The following is a 21210-nucleotide window of genomic DNA, read 5'->3' as shown; positions in this document are numbered from 1 at the left end:
TTTCAACAACTGAGTAGACTTACCACTATGGCATTATCTATCGGGTGGAATGTTTTATGAGAGCCTATATCACCATGACTAAGATAAGAGACAGTGCATAATGTCAGAGGGCAGAGGATGTTACATAGTAGAACACAGGAAAACCTGGAAGAGGAGGCTTTCCAAGGGAACGGATGTATGAGCAGGTTTTCAACGTAGAGGTAGGAAATGCTCATGGGTACCAGATGCTGTGATGCACAGAACAGAGGGGAAGCATGTTCAACAATCACATTGTGCCAGGCATCCAAACTCCAACACAGCAGCAGATGTCATTTGCATCTTATCTGCAGGAGTTATGTTCCAGAACCCCAGCCTAATGCCTGGATCCTCAAACAGTACCAAACCCCACAAATACCACACACTCCTCCTCCATATACAGTATTTATCCAGACAAAATTTAATTTTAAATTTGACACAGTAAGAAATTAAAGATATAGCCGGGCGGTGGTGGCGCACGCCTTTAATCCCAGCACTCGGGAGGCAGAGCCAGGCGGATCTCTGTGAGTTCGAGGCCAGCCTGGGCTACCAAGTGAGCTCCAGGAAAGGCGCAAAGCTACACAGAGAAACCCTGTCTCGAAAAACCAAAAAAAAAAAAAAAAAAAAAAAAAAAAAAAAAAAAAGAAATTAAAGATATAGCCAATAATATAAAAAGCAAATTAAAAAGTTATGTGCCATTTTTCTCTCAAAATCTTACTGTTCTTATGATGCAAGACAGTGTAATACCCACATGACAGAGATGAGGTGTGGCCAGTGTAAGGCCCGATGACACAGTGTTACATGATAATGACCTGACAAGAAATCGTCGAGAGGAGCACCATCGGCTTCAGGATCCTGGACAGTGATTCCTGTCCCAGGTGGGATGCATCCACTTCAGCTTTATAAATCCTATGATATGGAATTCCCATGTATTATTTACGGACAACTGTACTGTAAAGTCCAACTGCAGATGGGGGAGTATGTTAATGTCTGTGCTAGAGTCATGGCAATTGCTTCAGTTCACTATCTGATAAAAACCCACAGCATGACGGTCTATCAATCCCTGCTGAAAGAAAAACAAAACAAGGATGCTTTACTAGCACCCACATGTTCCTAGTAAGCATTACTGTTTGAAAATTAAATGTTCTTCCTTATATAATGTCTTGGGGGGGTAGAATGGGTAAAAAGGAAAAATACTGAATTTAACCTTTACTTTCAGAGTGTTGTAAAAACCATTTACAAACCAACCACAGAATGCAAACATACTAAGGTTAAAAAAAGGAACTGTAATTCCTTCTAAATGTTTTTTTAAAAACATAAGACAAATATCATAACTGTCATCATAGAGCCTTCATCCAGTAACTGATGGAAGCAGATGCAGAGATTCACAGCCAAGCACCAGGCTGAGCTCCAGGAGTCCAGTCAAAGAGAGGGAAGGGGGATTCTATGAGCAAGGGGCAGCAAGATCATGATGAGGAAACCTACAGAGACAACCAAACCAAGCTAGTGGGAACTCATGAACTTAGACCAACAGCTGTGGAGCCTGCATGGGACTGGACTAGGCCTCTGCATAAGCGAGACAGTTGTGTAGCTTGGTCTGCTTAAGGGGCCCCTGGCAGTAGGATCAGGATCCATCCCTGGTGCATGAGCTGGCTTTTTGGAGCCTATTACTTATGGTGGGATACCTCGAACAGCCTTGATGCAGGGGGGAGGGTTCTGATCCTGCCTCAACTGAATGTACCAGGCTTTGCTGACTCCCTATGGAAGGCCTTACCTTTTCAGAGGGAACTGGAGGGAAGTTGGGGGGGGGGGGAGAACAGGAGAAGGGAAGAAAGGGGGACCTGTGGTTGGTATGTAAACTGAATAAAAAACATTCTCAATTAAAAAAAAAGACAAGGCAGGCTAGAGAAGGGATTATGGGGAGGGACAACCCTGAAAGAGTTTTGAAAGAAATGACTGTAAAAGCATCCTGACATGTATACATCTACAAAAGGAGTTTAAATGGTGTTTCCATCTATTTGGGGGCAGGTGCAATATCCAAATCAGACATCATATACTACCAAGTAAAACCTAACACCAGGAATGGGTTACACATTTTTGAGTTGTTGGCCAGTGGGGTCCCACACATGCCCTCCCTCAACATTACAGGAAATATTACCAGTGCTATTGGTTGTGGTGGCATATTGTGTACCTTAATAAAATGTGCCTAAAGATCAGAGAACAGAACAAGCCACTAGATTAAACATAGAGGCCAGGCAGTGGTGGCACACACCTTTAATCCTAGCACTCGGGAGCCACAGATCCGTCTAGATCTCTGTGAGTTCAAAGCCACCCTGTATTACATGAGATTGACTCAGTCTAGGAAAGAAACAGAGCCAGGCAATGGTGGCACACACCTTTAATCCCAATATTTGGGAGTCACACACCTTTAATCGCAGCACTTGAGATATCACACCTTTAATCCCAGTATTTGGAAAGCATACACACCATTAGTTCCAGTACTAGGAAAGAAGTGACGCTGGGCAGAGAAAGGTATATAAGGCTTGAGGAGACAGGAACTAAAGCCCTTTTCAGCTGGAGAGCTTTTCAAGCTGAGGAGTCCCAGGGGTAAGACATGGCAGTGGCTTGTTCCTTTGTCTCTCTGCTCTTTCAGCATTTATCCCCAATATCTGGCGCTCCAGGTTTTTAATTAAAAGGCCAGTTTAGGAATTCGTGTTACAGTTGGTTGCCCTCCACAATTTGCCATAAGACCCAACATGGAGAAATCTAGCTGGCATCCAGCTAGAAGCTTCATGCTACTGGCTAGTGTTCATAGTGATGAAAAGTGCTATGTACAACATCAGAGGAGAAAAGTAATGATCGATCTTGCCCACTCACAAGCCCAGTAAACCACAATTTAATGACTTGCCTACAAGTCAGGCCTACAAGTTCAATAGTGGCTTGAATGTTAGGGGGATAATCACCCACCTTTTTACTTGGATCTGAGCCCTCCCATCTCCTTCTATAAGATGAAACCCATACCTGACACTGTCAGTGAGGCCAAGAACCTGAGGCTAGATAGGTCATGGGCCCCAGGGGAAAACCTACCATTATTATTCTGCTAAATGAACACAGCAATAGAACAACTAATAACATACTGCTATACCCAAAGTTCAGTATGTCACTCAACTCTCATCAGGGAGGATCTCACAGTGAATGGTGATTAATTCAGAGACTTAAAAAACAGGCAGCGAGTCAAAGACTCTGGAATGCTCAGCCCTAATTGGGATGTCTTATATCACACCCTCTCCTCAGGGTTCCGAGATCCACTTGGAAGAGAGGGCAGAAAGACTTTAAGAGCCAGAGGTAGTAGATGACTTCAAGGAAAGAACATTTTTCACATACAACAGGGCAAACACACATAATGAACTCACGGGAACTATGACATCACGTGCACGCCCTTCATAAACTCCAGGCAGACAAAATTCCACTGTAGCTGGAAGGCTTCTCCAGTCCTGCCTGACCCCTCAGTAAAGCTACATTGGCCTATGGCAAGGCAGCTTAGAGGCAGGCAGGAAATCCAGGCAGATAGACAGGAAAAAGAAAAGCAGACGTGGAAGAGACACCAGCTCTGCCAGGAGAAGCAAGATGTAAAAATACCATTAAGCCACTGCCATGCGGCAACTTACAGATAAAAGAAATGGGTCAAGTTATAAGAGCTAGCTAGCAAGAAGCCCGCCATAGGCCATGCAATTGGTAATTAATATTAAACCTCTGAATGATTATTTTGTAAGTGGCTATGGGACCTTGGAGCCAGGCGAGACCAGAGAAACCTTCCGACTACATTCCACCACAGAGGCAGGGAAGAGGGCACAAATCCCACCCCTAACCGAGAAGCTATCTGCATTGCCAGCTGCTGGGAGAGGGGAAAGCAGTTTCCCCAGTGGAGTGACAATGGATATGTCAACCACAACCTAGGATACAACCCACACCCAGGAGTCATCATTCAACACAAACTGCACTCCATGGTTGTTGTTTGCGTGTTTCTTAAAGGGAGAGAAAACATGAAGTTGGGTGGGGAGGTGGAGAGAATCTGGGAAGAGCTAGGGGAGGTGGGGAAAGAACACGATCAAAATATATTGTAAAAAAATTCAAAGAATAAGTGAAAACGTTAAATACAACAAAACAAAGATAAATAAAATTCAATGAAATTAAGAAAAAACAGCTAGAATTATTTACATCACTCCCCTCAAAGCTCCTCTATTTCAAAGGAAACCTAAACTTGGTGAGATATTTTCAAAACAATTGTGCAACTTTATTTCCACTCTGAGGTTTGTAATCTTTGCTTTATGATCTGGCATTGAGGGCTTATCAAGTATGTGGAAAAATGACAACTGCGTTAGTGGTTTGTACCTGTTATATTCCAACCTCTGAGATTCAAAGGTAAAACACCAAGCATTTAGTATTAAACTGATTTAGTTGTTTTAATAATATTTGTGTGCCAGGCAACAGGGGTGTATCAGTGAGTCAGAGCAGCCAAACTTCCTCTCATGTAGTTTGCAACTCTGGAGACAATCAGCACTCCGGAGAATTAAGAGCAAATCTGACAACTTTACATCACAGTCAGTGTTTGCTCTGCTAAAATACATTTCACTGAAAGTCTGAGGTTGAGGACGGAATCAAGAAGCGCAGGGACAAGTCACTCCAGGGGAAGAAGCGTCTAGTATAAAGCCAGTGTAAGAAAGACGGAAGGAAAGTGGTTTGAGAGGTGGCGATAAGTTAGGCAGAGGCCAAAGCACAGGGGTGCACACCCAAGCAAAGAGCTCAGATTCAGCCGAAAATAGAACAGAAAGCCCCGTAAGGTTTTCAGAAGGAAAGAAACGAGACTTCTTGTGTATTTTTTCTCATGACCACTTGGATGGGTGAAGACTGAATGGTAGTGATGGAAGAAGCTGGCAACCAGTTAGAAGGCTGCAGCAGCAGTTCAGTGAAAAGATGGCCGTGCTCTGGGCTAGAGCAGCAGTGCCCCAGGCAGATGCTTTGGTTGTACTAGTTGGATTTTTTTTTTTTTTTAAACAATTTAGCACAAACCTAGACATACATGGGAAGAGGAGATCTTAACCGAGAAAATGCCTCCATAGGACTGGCCTGCAGGTAAGTCTGTGAGGCATTTTCTTGGTTAATGACTGATGTGGGAAGGCTCAGCTCACTGTGGGTGGTGCCACCCCTGGGCATGTGGTCCTGGATAGTATCAGAAAACAGGCTGGCCAAGCCAGTGAGTAGAACTCCTCCATGGCCTCTACTGCAGTTCCTGCCTCCAGGCTCCTGCCCTGACATCTCTAGATGATGGGTTACAAGCTGTAAGATGGAATCAACCCTTTCCTCCCCAAGCAGTTTTTGGTCATGTTTCATCACAGCAATAGAAATGATAACTAATAAGTAAGTTGAGTCCTTAGATTTGTTAATGGATAAAATGTGGGACTTCTTGACTTGAGGCTCAAGCAACTGGATGAATGCCAATCCATTTACTAAATCAAGAAACCATTCAGTTAGCAGACAGGGGACGAGCTGTTCTTTCTGTGTCAAGCTTGAGATGTCCGTTAACGGCAGGTACTTGAATACACTAGTTTAGCCTTCAGGGAGAACTAAAGGCTTGGTGAGATGCCACGGAGCATTTAGATGTTTAGAACTAGGAAAGAAGTGAGGTCACTTCAGTCCAGCGCAGACTAAACAAAGCCTGGCAGTAAAGGCATCGAACGGAGCAAATGTTATTTGACTTTTCAAACTCAGAGCACACTGATGGAAAGAACACTGGAAATTCATTTAGTTCATTCTCTTTTTCAATGGAACTGGGGTAGGTAAGATTTAGGTCTTCAAAAAAGAATGAATAATTGTTAGACAAAACAAGTTTATAGTCCCTAAGCACATCCTCCTCCTCCTCCTCCTCCTCCTCCTCCTCCTCCTCCTCCTCCTCCTCCTCCTCCTCCTTTTTTTTGGGGGGGAGGGTCGAGACAGGGTTTCTCTGTGTAGCTTTGGGCCTTTCCTGGAACTCACTCTGTAGACCAGGCTGGCCTTGAACTCACAGAAATCCACCTGCCTCTGCCTCCCTAGTGCTGGGATTAAAGGCATGTGCCACCCCCACCCGGCAAGCACATTCTTCTAAACAGGTGTTCAGGATCCTACCTCTGTCACGGTCATCATTTCCTCGTGACACTTATCCAATTGATTCTGCAGTTCCGTTTGCCTCTCCAGCAGCTGCAGGCCATACTGTGCAGCTTTCAGTCGCTCCTTTTCACACTCTTTGAGTTTGTTTCGGAGATCCATGATATCTGCCTCCATGCTTGCTGTTCTCAGTCTACTATAAAGAGAAAATGCAACCACTTGAGCTGAGCCTGGAACTAAATGCAGTGATATCAGAGCAAGAGAAGAAGTACATAGTTTAACACTACTGTCATATAAAACCAAAGGGATATTAGGTTTTAGTCCTGATCTGTAAGACAACGCCTCTAATCAACAATAGCACGGTACTGTCCACTGGATTTCAATGAAGGCAGACCACTGGCCCAAGGGCTGTTCTGTAGAAGTGGGCTGAAAGCCTGACTGGGATAGATTTGAGAGAGAAGGGTAGGTGATACAGGATGTGAATAAATGACATAGAAATCAAAGTGGAGCTCCAAAGCCTGATGTTCTAACCACTTTTTGGCCCAACCTTTCAAAAACACAACCTGCATAAGGCATTAACAAGAAGCTGTGGGTGAGCTACCGAAGTCCTAAGCCCACTTCCACCACTGACCCACTGCATTGTTTTGTAAACACCTTGTTTTATCTATAAGAACAGTCAAAAGCTTCTAACTAGACGAATTAAAGCTGACAACGTACGAACGCTGACTAGGCATCAACAGAAATACCATGTGAGCCAATTGGGGTTTTAAACTTTCTGAGGGCCACATCTTCAAAAGTAAGCACGGTGGAAAACATTTAACCTGATACATCCAAAATGTTACCATTGCAAACTCTAATCATTGTTAAATAAATACAATGAGATGCTACATTGAGAATCCATTGTGTGTGTGTTCCACTGGCTAGGGATCGTGGTACTGGAGAACTCCTACCCGGAGTTTACTGAACTGGGTATCAAGACCACCCGGTACCCGTATTTAGGAGCAGCCGAGCGGGCAGCGAGGCGGTCCGACCGAAGACTACACCGACCTGGAAAGCGACTCCTGAGAATTCAGGTTCCGGGAGAGCAGGCGTTTCGCCTGCGGCCGCCCGGTTCTCCCCTCCCCCGGCTCGCCCTTACCTCCCTCCTCACACCTCCCAGCTGCTGCAACCAGAGGCCCGTCCAGAGAGCACTGGGCGCCCGGATTCGTGACACTACATCCACCTCAGCACAGAAAAACCGTCCTGTTCATTCAGCAGAACCACTGCTAAAGAGCCGGGGTTCTTTTTGAAAATTGTTCCCGCGAGAACTCGCATGTCTCACGAGATGTCTTGTCCAATCCGCGCCTCCGAGACAAACAAGAGCCGCGACTCGCAGCGACTGCGCAGGCGCGTGCGGCGCGCCCAAGGCGTAGGCTTTCCTCCTGGTCAGTTCTTCCGTGAGCTGTTTTGGGGGTTTTGGTTTTGTTTTGGTTTTGTTGTTGTTGTTTTCCGCTGAGTGTCTACTTTTAAGTGAATTGTGTTTCTGGGTTTTATTTATTTGTTGTCGTCTTTAGCAGCGCCATTGTAGAGGCAGTGTCGCCGGGCCACAGAGAGGCGACAGCAGGCAGGCCAGTGTGGGACTGACCCCCTCCCCCTTGTGGCCCAGCGACACTGTCAGCCCCACACTGGCCTGCCTGCTGTCACCTCCTGCAGCGAAGGCATTTCGTCTCAGCCGTGCCAGGACAGTGCCACATTCCACACGGATCCTCCCGGGTAGACCCGCAAACCATCTTGCCAAGTCCACGGCATCCTTCAGTTTGCAGAGGAAATCAAGGCCTCCCCCAAAGAAACGTGACCTGTCAAAGTAGTGGAACTGCTGTTCAAACGAACGCCAGCTGCTCGGCAGGACAGCTGGGGCGCATCCGTGTTCAAATGGAAATGTCTTGTAAATGTGCTTACTCTTTAAAAATGTAAGCACTTGGAAATCTGGAAAGTTCTAGTACCTGGTACATGGCATCATTTCTTGTTTATCTAAGGACTTGGCTCTGTCTCTTTTATCGTCATGTTTTGCTGTGCTGAATCCTCCCCACCAGTAGACGAAGGTGCTGAAATGACTCCCCTTGCAAAATTTAATGAAAACTTCCCTGACTCCAGTCAACCACAACCCCATTTCGTTTTTCTTTATATAACAAAATGAAAAAAAGCCTTTCACTATTCAGTTTCTATTATTACTATGATGATGATGATGATGATGATGATGATTTTTGAGACAGGGTTTCCATGTACCTCTGGCTGTCCTGGAACTTTCCCTGCAGACCATGCTGGCCTTGAATTCACGAAGATCCTCTTGTCTTTGCCTCCTGAGCTCTGGGATGTTGTAGAATATTAGTTAAAGATGTGTTACAGTTGTTTATGCTGTGGAACATTGGTTTGATAAAGCAATGATGTGTTGCACTCTTATGTTGCATTTGTGTTTCTTTGCCTGTCTAAAGCACCTGATTGGTCTAATAAAGAGCTGAACGGCCCATGGCAAAGCAGAAGAAAGGCTAGGTGGGGCTGGCAGGCAGAGAGAATAAATAGTAGGAGAAATCTGGGAGAAGATCAAGGAGCGAGAAAAGAAGGGGCCAGCCCCCCAGCTACACACCCAGACATGGAATAAGAAGGAAAGAAAAGATACTCAGAATAGAGAAAAGTAAAAAGCCTAGAGGCAAAAGATAGACGGGATAATTTAAGAAAAGCTGGCTAGAAATTAGCTAAGCTAAGGCCAGGCATTCATAAGAAAGAATAAGTCTCAATTTATATTTATTTGGGAGCTGGGGTGTGGCTCCCCAAAGAGCCAAAAGAGGAAAAAAAAAAACAGACAACTACACTAGGATTAGTTTCTTCTATTATTTTGGTATTCCCATCAACTGAGGTCTGGTCTTAAACCAGTACAGTGAATTATCTCTTGACAACATCACCAGTGATTTTTTTCTTTTTTACATTCAGACCAAATCTGAACTGTACCACAGCACCCCAGTGATTTCTTTCCTGCGTTGTCTGGTAGTCGATATCCTCTCTTCCCCTTTTCTGCATTTGGCGGAGTTGAATGCCTCCATTAAGTTTTAATGTCTTGATGCGCCATACCCCTTGATTCCCTGTCTTCATATTCACGTGTAGACCTGTATTTCTGATGGAGCTAGACTAGGCTTTAAAGGAGTGAACTGAATTTTAAGATAAGCAACAATGATCCTTCAAGCATATTTAGTCATCACTGAGTTCTTGATTAAATAAAGCAAATTCTATTTCCCCTATTATTTTCAAATTCCTTGACCCAGGAGCCAAATAACTCCTTTTTTTCTCCTCTGTTTTAAAAGATGGTAAATCATATATCATCTCTCATGTAACGGATTAAGTGAGGTAGACATTGGGAGGCTGTGATAAAATGTACCATCTAGGGGTTGCCCACAATATAGTGTATTATTTACATATATTTAATATATATTTAAGATCAGGGCTGTTTAAATTCATATGGACATGAATAATACATGCCCCTACATGAGAGGAAAAGTGTTGTGTTTTTTTTTTTTGGTTTGGATATTCATTTTTTAAAAATTACCAATCTAGTGGCCCTAAGCAGAGCCTTGAAAAATGGTGAACCTAAGGAAGAATGAATTCAAAGGGAAAAGACCATGTTCACAGTCTTAAAAGCCACTCACCCTGCAATTGTTAACTAGAGTTTATAGGAGAACACTGACTTGAGCTAGGCCTCTACACTGGCCCACTACATGAAAGTAACATGGAGTCACTTGTGGTAATGGGCACACGAATAACTAAGCTCCAAGGCCATCATCAGTGGGCAGATGATTCAAATCAGTAAATGCTGAGCTGGGACCAGTGAAGCTGTCTCTACACTTCACTTGTTTCCTGTCACAAACACTGCCTGATCTTGTTGTTTAAAGGAGTTGTTTGAACTTCTGATTCAGAGAGTTGCCTTATCTTAGCATCATAAATAAAAGTCAGTTATGGTCTTTAAAGTCAATTTGTCCTGGCTTTTATCTTTTGGACATAGCTAAGTCACTGTTTAGGAATGCCCTGGATCAAGTGCAGCCAATACCATCACTGGACACTAGATGTCACAAGTAAGATGAATTTTAATAGTCAGCTTCATAGATTAACTTGGACTGTTACATAGTGCTAAGTGTAGATCTCCCAGATCAGACTGGGGTCCACATACATGCCCTATGTGCCAAAGGTGGGAGTGGGGTGCTACATTTGATTTTTGTTTGAATAAATGAAGCCTTCATTCAGCAACGTTGTGCTATCTCAGTACAATGCATTGATGAACTTCCTGTTTTTCCTGCCCAAAGCATTGTGTATTTTATAAGCAATTCATCTTTCCATCCATGTTCAGCCACATGGACTTGTTACAGATGATTCTTCCCTTCAGCTCCAGTGAACTTTAACCTGTAGGACACTCATCATCTTGATTACAGAAATTGGTTGAAAGATGGCCTATGAAGGACAAGCCAATGGGATTTTCATGGGGACTTCTGGGAAAATGGATTGTGTTAATCCTCTCTCTTGTGGCCTGAAGTGTGGCTGCCTGAGAAGATACTGGCCCTCCATCACATTGTGCCCTGCAGCTTCCAGCGCCGTCTGGCTTGAGAAAGGAATGAAAAGCAGGGATGGAAGTGGGGAGTGATAGGAGTCCTTTTCTCACCATTTGAGTGCTCTGAGCATGCCCTGGAGCTGTAGCTATCATCATTGTGCTGCTCACAGCACTTCAGTTTGAGGTCTCTGTTGTTGGGAAGATAAAATGTTTCAACCAATACACAACAATGCTCTGTCTGAGAGGAAGTGTCTCAGAGCGCTCATCCCTGACTGAAATCTGTAGGGCACCCTTCCTCTCTGGGCTCAGAGAGCATTGCACAAGAGAGGGTGGAAAGACTGTCAGAGCCAGGGGTAGGGATGACTGCTGCGACACTGGTGTCCCAGACAAGAGGCCTTCATCCCACCCACAAACTCAGCTGCCGTGGCTGCACGCACAAGACCAAGGCAAAAGCAAGTGAGTCATGAAGTCCCGGAGGAGGGCAGGAGCAGCTGGCCAGCGACAGCTGCTGGGAGAGTCCATTTTCTTTAGAAATGCAGCCACTGAGGGGCTGCCCACGCTCCAGTAAATGGCCTGCACCCATCTCTGCTAGCCTGGCAGCACTAAGTAGCCTCAGTGGATGTAGAAGAAGAACACCTGAACCTGAAGAGAAAGGTGCTGAGGTGATGGGGAGGGGTTTGATCACAGCACACTACAGTTATGTATGAAATTATCAAACAGTAAAATAAAATCATACGTCTGTCTGAGCTCGAGTGGACCCAAACTGCTAAGTTCCAAACTTACAGTTAGGAGTTCTGCTGACTTCTAGACAGAATGGCCTCTGTGAGGGGGAAAAAGACTTGCCTGAAGGAAAAGAAGGTTTATCCTAAGTGAAGGGCCCAGTGAATGGTAAAGGAAATAAAGGTCTCAGACATCATACTGACTAGTTCTGTCAACTTGACCCAAGCTGGAGTCATCAGAGAGGAGGGAGCCTCAGTTGAGAAAATGCCTCCATATGATCTGGCTGTACACAAGCCTGTGGGGCATTTTCTTAATTAGTGATTGATGGGGGAGGGCCCAGCCATTGTGGGTGGTGTTATCCCTGGGCTGGTGGTCCTGGGTTCTGTAAGAAAGCAGGCTGAGCAAGCCAGAAGTCAGTAAGCAGCACTCCTCTGCGGCTTCAGCATCAGCTCCTGCCTCCAGGTTCCTGCCCTGTTTGAGTTCCTGTCCTGACTTCCTTCAGTGATGAACAGTGATGCGGAAGCATAAATCAGATAAACTCTCCTCACTCAGTTGCTTTGGTCATGGAGTTTGATCACAGCAATAGTCACCATAAGACAGACATCTTGTGGGTAATCCTTTTCTTGCCTCTGCTTCAGATGACCTCCTGGCTCCATTTAAGTTGACTCCCCCGCCCCAGATAATCTAGGCACTTTAGAATTAAGATTGCCATGTTTACAGACATTATGTCTTTTGCTTGATAAGAACAGGACATAACTTGTTAGTTTGTTTATGGGTATAAAAAACAAAAGTCTTATATTTTTGGTTGTGAGCCTAGCCTTTAATGGCTGAGCTAGCCCTAAAATCAAGTGTAGTATCTGTTCTTATCAGTTTAATAAAAAAAAAGGGGGGGGGCTGGAGAGATGGCTCAGAGGTTAAGAGCACTGACTGCTCTTTCAGAGGTCCTGAGTTCAATTCCCAGCAACCACAGGGTGGCTCACAACCATCTGTAATGAGATCTGGTGCCCTCTTCTGGCCTGCAGTCATATATGCTGTATACATAATAAATAAATAAATCTTAAAAATCTATAATAAAAAAGAATTATTTTTTTTAAAAAAGTCTTTTTTCACTATTTACAAGATTGTGTTTCTACTGAAAACCCACTTTCCAGCACCCATTCCATATCCCTGTTGTTTTCAGGCAGTGCTACAATTCACTGGAGCTCTTGGACTAGTGGGATGCCCGAATGCTCTCTCATAAAACATGTTCCCTAATTATACTGATTCTCCTCTTGACTTAAATCCATTTGAGCCAAGTCGAAGGGGAGTGAGTGTCTTAAGGTCTGAGGTCTTGAATTGGTCACAGTGAACTTTTGAGAAGGGGATTCAGACTGCCTAATTCTTAATGTATCTTATTTATAGGGTAAACTACACTTTAGAGTCTGATCTACCAGGTAAGCAGCTGGATATCAGTTCATAACCACCTCCTGCCTATTGCCACTAGGTGGCAGTCTTAGCAAATATTTTATGTGAAGGGAGCATCTTTCTGTCATAGAAACTAAATCCTACTGTTGGAAGAGGAGACTACTTGCTAGTGTCCCTTAGATTACACACACCTGCAATGTTAGGCATCTGACCATGGTTCTGCCTTAACAGGAATAGTCTTTCTCTCCTACTTAACTCATTTGTCTCATCCTTTTTCTCTGGAGAGGCCAGATGACTAATGTCTAAGTATGTAATATAGAGAGAGATAAAAATAATACTGCATGCTCTGAATCTAGCACTGACATTGAAGAGCGTGCTGTGTTACAGACTAGCCACAGCCACAAGCAGCTGGCCTTCCTGAGCCTCCACTTCCCTGGGGATGGCCAAAGCATCTAACTTAACAGATAGCTGTGAACTTCAATGAGCAAGCTCTTCAGCATGGCATCAATGACTAATAGTTGTTCTGATTAAGACCATCTTTCCATTCAAATATCACTCCCTTTTGGACCCTTTCCTGGCTTCCTAGTCTAGGACTTATCTCCTACGTACGGTTCATAGCACCCTGTGCTTAGCCTTCCGTTTGTGGTAATTTGCATCTGCCTTCAGCACTAAATTCCCAAGTCTTTTGAACCTAAAGAAGACCTTATCTATTTTGCTCTTACAGATCTTTTTTCCCTGGCTTTCATCTCCAACATGCCAAGAAATAAGGAAGAGGGAGAAAAGATGTCTTCTCTGACTCCTATCTTCTTCCAGCTCTCGGATTTCCCAAGCAGCTGGGGAAAGGCCCATATCCTCTCACAATTCGAGTTTCTTTGGAAATTCAGATCTATGAGCTTTTGGCACTAAAGTTACATTCTTTTCACTCTGTGTTAGCTCAGGGCTGAGAAATCTCCTGAGGGTGAGTAACCATTTAAATGTTAGAGGACAAACAGTTCCAGGATCAGTGTGCATTTAGCAGTTTGCAAGAAAGGTCGCTGTCCCTTATCACTACACTTAAATTAGCAAAGCCCATATTGTATTTTGTCTTCTTGTGAAACTAGCCTGGAGGTTGACGTGGTCCTCTTTTCACATGCAGCTGTGTGAGATCTCCCTGCTGGTGCAATCTGCACACAGGAATGAAGTGTAGCTTCTGGTTAAGTCTGTATAGTTTTCAAGTTTTCCCTATTCTGGAATCACGAATTGTTTAGCAATGTAAACACCTCCTGAGAACTGTGGTAATTTTGTCACTGAATGAACACCACAGAGTACAGGTACACAACCCAGACAGCCCAGGTCAATCATGCGATGTGCTTTCTTGATGTTAAGATGTAAAGTCAATAGCTTCAGAACACACTTATGGTATCAGCACTCAGGAAGCCAAGGCAGGAGGTCGACAAGATCTAGGCCCACCTGAGCCACATAATGAAACCCTATCCCGGGAAGAGAAGGGTGGGGGAAACGGGATACACGAAGCTGCTTGTCTAAAGTATGCTGTTTTTTTCAGTAACTTCCAAACAGTTGATTGTTCCGTGCTGCTGGTTGAAACAAGAGCTTTGAACTTGCGAGGCCAGCAAGTCTGCTGAGCGACACCCCAGTACTAAACAAGTTTTTTTAATGTCTTATTTTAGTGTTTGTCTCTGTGTCATGAACCATCTCTCCAACACCTGTTATTGCCATTGTTTCTATTTAATAAATAGGAGTCCACTCCAAAACACTATTAGGAAGTATAGTAAGTCCATAAACAAAATCATCATCATTATTATTATCAAGTATTATTGCACTGTGTATAATTAAATGTGTGATACATGTATGTGACAAACAGAATGGGTTTGTTTTCCCGGCATCACTGCAAACATATTTGCAATGCATTGATCTGTGGCTTTATGAGGCTGTAGTACCACTCGGGGACTAGAGTTGTTCAACTCCTTATAAAGGAGTCATAAAAACATATGGGACCTCTGTTGTGCATGTGGCAATCATTGACCAAAACATTGTTTCGTGGCCATCACTATGTGGGATTCAAGGCATTTCACTGTGGAAAGATATTGTGTGACCATCACTTCCCCCACAGAATTTCTGGCAAAGGGGTTAATATGCATCCTACAAACAGAGCCAGGTCTAAGTTCTTGAAAATGACACCTCATTCATAAGGTTTGAATCCTCCAGCCAATGTAGGGATTTGTTAATTTAATAATTTGGTTAGAAGGTTAGATTTCACTTCTGCTTGCACAAAAGTCATTAATGCAGCTCTCATCCTAAGAAGAGTGGTTTCCAAACCTTGCTGTGCCTTAGAAACTCCTTCATTAGAGCATTGGCAGCTCCTGATGCCTACAGACCTTACCCAATACTAATTAAATCAGAATGCACCAGCATCAATAAGCTTTGCAAATCCCATGAGTTCAGTGTGTGCCAGAGTTTGAGAACCTCACGTTGTAGCAATCACATACTCTCTACTATACCATTGAGCTCTGTTGCCTCTGTAGCTCAGTGGTTCTCAGCCTCCCTGTTCATGAGCATTGATTCTTACAAAAAGATTCTTACAAAAAGTCCCATTCTGATCTGTTACGTAAGGGACACATCTAAGTCTCAAAAATGTTTAGCTGCTCCCCCAAGTGACTCTGCTGTCAGCTGGTGGTAGAGAATCACCTCGCCCAAAAGGCGTTAAAGTAGTAGTACAATGGGAGTCCCTTAGCATTTTTTCTGGCAGTTATTATACATTGTTAAAATTCCCATTCACTACTAATTTCATAGAACTTACAGAATGTTCATATTATTTCTTCAGTTCTCTCATCTTTAATGTCCAACCATTTTGTTTAATCTCCACTGGGGACTTATCCAATAAAATGCAGGCTTCATCTCAGCTAAACAAGTTTTGTCTTGATTATAAGTGCATCCATACAATATTTGGAATGGATAATACAAATTTACCATTTATCTGAAAATCAAATTTAATAATTGACCTCTGTTTTTATGTATGTGCTGACACTAATTGCTGTGAGCATGCATTATCCTTGGGAAAGTCAGCAGCTGAACTGATGTTGGGAGAGTGTGGGTTATCCTTGGGAAAGTCAGCAGCTGAACTGGTGTTGGGAGAGCATGGGTTATCCTTGGGAAAGTCAGCAGCTGAACTGGTGTTGGGGAGAGCATCACATCATTAATTTCAGGGCTGGAGCCTGTGTTGTAGTTCTTTCCCTCACAACTAATGGTGGTACATAAAAAAGCAGGGCTGAGTTTGTGTTTAGCATCGGTAAGGGCCTAGGTCCAGTCACTAGCATCACTTCCCCCAAGACCCTATTCCTCCAAAAAGATCAGCACTATGGAAATTTAAAAAAGAGTTTGAAATACCCCACAAATACTTCCACTTTCATTTTCCTAAGGACAAGTGCAGGAAAGGGGAGGTTTTGCTGGGCCCATAGATAGAATGTAAGAATCAGTGAAGACCTGGGTCCCAAGTCTAGGTTTTGGCTGTACCCTCAGCTCCCGGCTCTGGTCACAGCTCTAACCACAAGGGGATTGCCACCTTATCAGTTTGAACCTGCTCTATGGTTTCAGACTTGACTTTTATTATACATTTTGTGCACACTGTAGTCCTTAATCTGCCTGCCTACCAGATGCCTGCTGCATTGGCTGGAACCAGCATAGTTCCAGGTACAACTGCTTCACAGCCTGGTGAGTCTGAACCAATATAAACGTCTCAAGAACCCAATTTTGAAGAACTCACTAATTTTAGGTTCTTTCCCAGCAGTATGGATGCCTTCAGCTTCAAATTTAAAGGACTGTTCACTACTGGATCATTTCTGTATTTCCCTTCCTTCCCACTATCTTGAGCAGCCTTTGCTCCATAAATGAAACCTAGGGTGGGTATATTTCTTTGCCCACAGCAGAAAGGTTAAAAAGGGAGAGGGGAATTTCAGGATGGTTTCCTGAAATCGGGCATTATAAGGATTTTGCCTGAAAGTTGGAGGGACAGCTCTCAGCCCCTTGTCCTTTCCTCCAAGAAGGGAATGAGGAGACAGGTACTGTGTCAACTCCCCCATGGCCTGTCCACGTTTGTCAGCGGAGAAGTGCAACAGGTGGAGCCTGTGAACTTAGAACCTGCTAACGGCATTGTTTCTCACAAAGCACTAGATGTTGAGAGAGAAATGTGCAAGACACGGGGTAGTAGGAAAGGCTGGCGCTGGCCTGCATCGGGGGACATGTCTGTAAGCCGGCTGGGCCTCGTGCACAGATGTTTTTAGGAACAAGAGGAAGGGGCAGTGCCTTAGGTTCATGCCTGAGGTGAGTCGGGTGTCTCTTTAGCTGTGTTCCTAATGCCTCTCTGGCTGCGGAAGAGGGGTGGTCATAGGCCTTGGGGTAATTGCTCAACCTGAATTCGGGTTCAGAAAAGTTGTATAGTTAATAATAAAACGTCTAGGATGACAGCTCTGAAAAGCAAAGAGGTACAAGTTTGTGTACATCCAGAGAAGACAATCCAATTATCTATCATTAATAGTGTTTAATATTCATATGAACAAACTCAAAGTGACTTGCAGAAGTTTCTAGAATCTGTCTGCTCAGATGTAAACACTGAGGTTGTTTTAGCACAGTGGACAGTTAGTCCTCCCTTCCCAGGGTGGCTTGGTGTCTTCCTTTGTGCTTCAGTCTCACACTAGTTGTCTATGTAATTTGTCTTGCAGAAAACGGAGGGAGTTGAGTGTTTTATGTATGCTGAGAGGTGTGCAAAATGATAACCCAACATTGCTCTATTTACCCATTCACAATGCAAAGGGAAGAATCTTTGAACAAAATTAGGAAATTGGGAACATACACAGAGTCTAGATTTCCAGCTTATTTTCAAAAGCACAGCATAGTTATTAATCCTATTAATCCCAATAACCACATTCATCGTGTCAGACTCACTAGCTCTCTTTATTGCATCCATGTACTTTTTCCAGTTCACTCACTGCTGCCTCCTCCGTTACATTTGGGCTTGCTCCTTCAGGGAAGTGAGTAGGATGTAAGGGGAAAATTCTGTTATGTGCATGGGTTCCTGTATGCACTGGAATTTGCCATCACTGCTATGGGACAAGATTAGATTATTGTATTATTCCATTGTCCCCCAAGCTGCGTCTATGGTTCTTTTTTTGTACAAATGCAATTCTCTCTATTGTTATGGGTTACCTGGTAACTTCACTTGAAGAAAGAGCTCAAGTCATTTCTATCACATGTCAATTTCGTCTGCTTAGAGAATGAATAAATTTGTCCCCAGCAGAATAGTTGCTAAGTGGCTTTTCTTTTTGGCCTTGTTTTCATTGGTAATAAAATATGAAGTAGACATAGGACAAGTTCACCAACACACGAAGAACAGAATGAATAATCTGAGAACTCTGATGTGTTTGTCAGTGTTTGCCACCTGTTGGATCCGCTCCACTTGACATCAAATGCTAACACTGGAAGGGCCTCAGGATAACATCTAGGTCCTTTGTTTAGTAGATGAAAGAGCTTAGCAGAGGTGCAACTTTTACTCTTGATCACACTGTGAGTTAGTGTCAGAACTTAGATCTGAATTCATCTTTTGACTCTAAGCAAGGCGATGTGATTTCCACTACCCTTCATCGTCTCTAGTAGGTAAGAGACACTGCTTCAGGGTTATTTTCTGGGCTCCACTGAGGTGAAGTTCAATAACCATAATTTACATTAAGAATTATAACATTGTCATTATTTTACTTTTTATGTAACAAGATTTTGTCATGAAATTCTGAGCAATTATACAAGTAGCTTTTTGAAAATAGGAAGATGATTCTGAGTGATGAAAACCTAATTCATATTTTAAGGAAAAATGTGTATCTCTGTGTGTATGTGTGTGTGTGTGTGTGTGTGTCTTCTGTCTCTCTTCCTCTTCCTCCCTCCCTCCCTTCCCTCTCTAATCTGCATCTGTAGTCCACAATTGCAGTTGTTGTGGGCACTGACATTGTGCTGATAGAGGTGGATTGTTGTATGGTATTTTGTTTATGTTATGACAAATAAAGCTTGCCTGAAAGATCAGAGAGGCAGAGCAGCAGCCACTAGAGACTTCTTACCTCTACAAAATCTCAGACTGAATGGAGGTGGGGGAGATCCTGTCTCCACCCACCTTATATTCCTGTCTCCACCTCTCTAGTGCTGTGATTAAAGGTGTGCACCACCACTGCCTGGTTCTCTTTTAGACTGGTTCAATCTCATGTAGCCCAGGGTGGCCTTGAACTCCTGATCTTCCTGCTTCCTCCTCTCAAGTGCTGGGATTAAAGGTGTGTGCCACCACTGCCTGGCCTCTATGGTTAACTAGAGGCTAGCTCCACCCTCTGATCTCTAGGCAAACTTTGTCAGAACACAAACAAAATATCACACAACAGTGGATAAAGGAGTCCTCAGGTCAGGCTTGGTGAGAAAGAAGTAAAATCATCTCTCTCTGATTTTCTTACACTTTTGGGAAATCTCTCTTTCTTCAGAGCAGAGGTGGTGAACAATGGCTTTAAGCTGGGACATCTCCACTTAGACACATGGGCAGGAAAGTATTGAGAAGGGGCACACAGCATCGCCATTCAGAATCACGAATAAAGACAAACCTAGACTATATTTGGTTCATTCGTGGAAACACTTGGAGAGTTAAAAATGCCTCCTTTTCTGTTAGCCTCCTCGCTTTTCCCTACCAAATGTGTGCTTCTGATTACAGAATCAGCCTTCTTATAACTCAGAGCAGTTGCCCATTGAAATCCTGAATAGGTATCAATGGTGTGGTAAACCTATTTCAATTTTCAAAATTCTACAAAATGAAATGCATACATCTGCCAGATTTTATTCCTCTGAGCACCCTTTGGGTTACATCCTGCTGGTAGTGGAATTTGATTATATAAAGAACAAATAGGACATTTCGTTGATTTCCTTGCCTTGTTTCCATCTTATGGAAGAATCCTTTCTTAAACCCTTTCTATTGACATGATGTTTTTTATGAAACTCTGAGGCCTCCAGCACATTTCCTATCAATAGTTGGTCAGTCTCATTTCCTTGTGCTAGAGAGCCTGGCAGACCCATATGGGACCAGATGTGAGTTATATATAAGGGATGATTCCTATTCCTGATTATTTCTTGTAACTGAATAAATAACAAAGTTAATTCTGATTCATCAGGGATAAATTCAGCAGTTTCAATATGTAAAACCACTCTTTTGGCTTACTGAGGGTGAGTAACTATGTTGAGAGGTTCTGAAAGATCCATTAATACCATCAGAATGGCATACAATTCTGATTTTTTGATAGAATTATAAGGACTTTGAACCACTTTACTTAAATTTTCTGATTTGTAACCTAACTTTCCTTGTTTGTTTGCATCTGTATAAAATGTAGGGGCTCCAGATATTTGTGTTTCCCATACAGTGCAAGGCAGGATCCAGTTAGCTCTCTTTACAAGTTTAATTCTATAGCTTTTGGGATATTTGTTGTTAATCTCTCCAAACACATTACTGCAAGCTTTTTGCCAAGATTCACTTTCTACCTATAATTTGTCAATTTCATCCTTAGTTAAAGGACTACAATTTCTGCTGAGTCTATTTCTGATAATTGATGAACTCTCAAATTTCCTTTTAAAATCAACTCAGATCTTTTCTACATAGGTTTTATTTTTCACTCTGTTTATTTGATAGAAATATCCATTCCAATATATTATCTTCCCTCTGCATTAAAGTTCCTGTAAGAAAATGGTTAGAGTGTAAAATAACCAAAATGCAATCAAGCTTTGGATCCACACACTCCACATGTGCATCCTATATTTTCTTTTCCACCAAAGCCAATTATTTCTCAGCTTCAGCTGATAATTCTCTTGGACTATTTAAGTCCTTGTCACCCTCTAAGGTTTTGAACAAATTACTCAGCTCATCATTTTTTTTACCCCAATAGCAATCCATAGATTGGAAATGTCTCTGAATAATCTTTGAAAGTCATTAAGAGTCTGTAATTGATCTCTCCTAATTTGCACCTTTTGGTGAGAGATTGTGGTGAGAGATTATATCTTAAATAATAGAATCTCCTTTTTATATCTTTTCAGTAGCAATTTGTAATCCCCAATAAGGCAAATTTTTCTTTACTTCTTCAAACATTCCTTCTAAAATATCCACATTTGAATCAGCTAGTAAAATGTCCATGTAATGATAAATTATAGATTTAGGAATTTTTTTATGTATTACTTCCAGTGTCTGTCATACAAAATATTGGCACAGGGTTGGGTTATTTAATATTCCCTGTGGGAGAACCTTCCATTAATATCTCTTGACTGGCTGGGAGTTATTATAAGTAGGTATCATGAAGGCA

At 42.9% G+C, this 21210-nt stretch overlaps 1 protein-coding gene across 2 annotated transcripts in view; it reads right to left on the bottom strand.

Moving 5' to 3' along the window:
- Positions 1-7509, bottom strand: part of Spdl1 (spindle apparatus coiled-coil protein 1) — a 28342-nt gene extending 20833 nt beyond the window's left edge. Inside the window, exons 1-2 of one of the 2 annotated variants that reach the window (XM_076578061.1) lie at positions 7295-7509; positions 6178-6352 (exon numbers count right to left, since the gene is read on the bottom strand). In XM_076578061.1, coding sequence (XP_076434176.1) covers positions 6178-6333 — 156 coding nt within the window. In that variant the 5' untranslated portion in view covers positions 6334-6352; positions 7295-7509. Of the gene's footprint in view, positions 1-6177; positions 6353-7203 lie in introns of both variants that reach the window. The other variant, XM_076578062.1, reaches the window with a different exon arrangement.
- Between the last annotated feature and the right edge of the window lie 13701 nt (positions 7510-21210).

The sequence above is a fragment of the Peromyscus maniculatus genome, chromosome 8 (genome assembly GCF_049852395.1).
Source record: "Peromyscus maniculatus bairdii isolate BWxNUB_F1_BW_parent chromosome 8, HU_Pman_BW_mat_3.1, whole genome shotgun sequence".
In the NCBI taxonomy this organism is placed as follows: domain Eukaryota; kingdom Metazoa; phylum Chordata; class Mammalia; order Rodentia; family Cricetidae; genus Peromyscus; species Peromyscus maniculatus.
The sequence above is the reverse complement of the archived record's forward strand: the minus strand, read 5'-3'. Positions and strand labels throughout refer to the sequence as shown.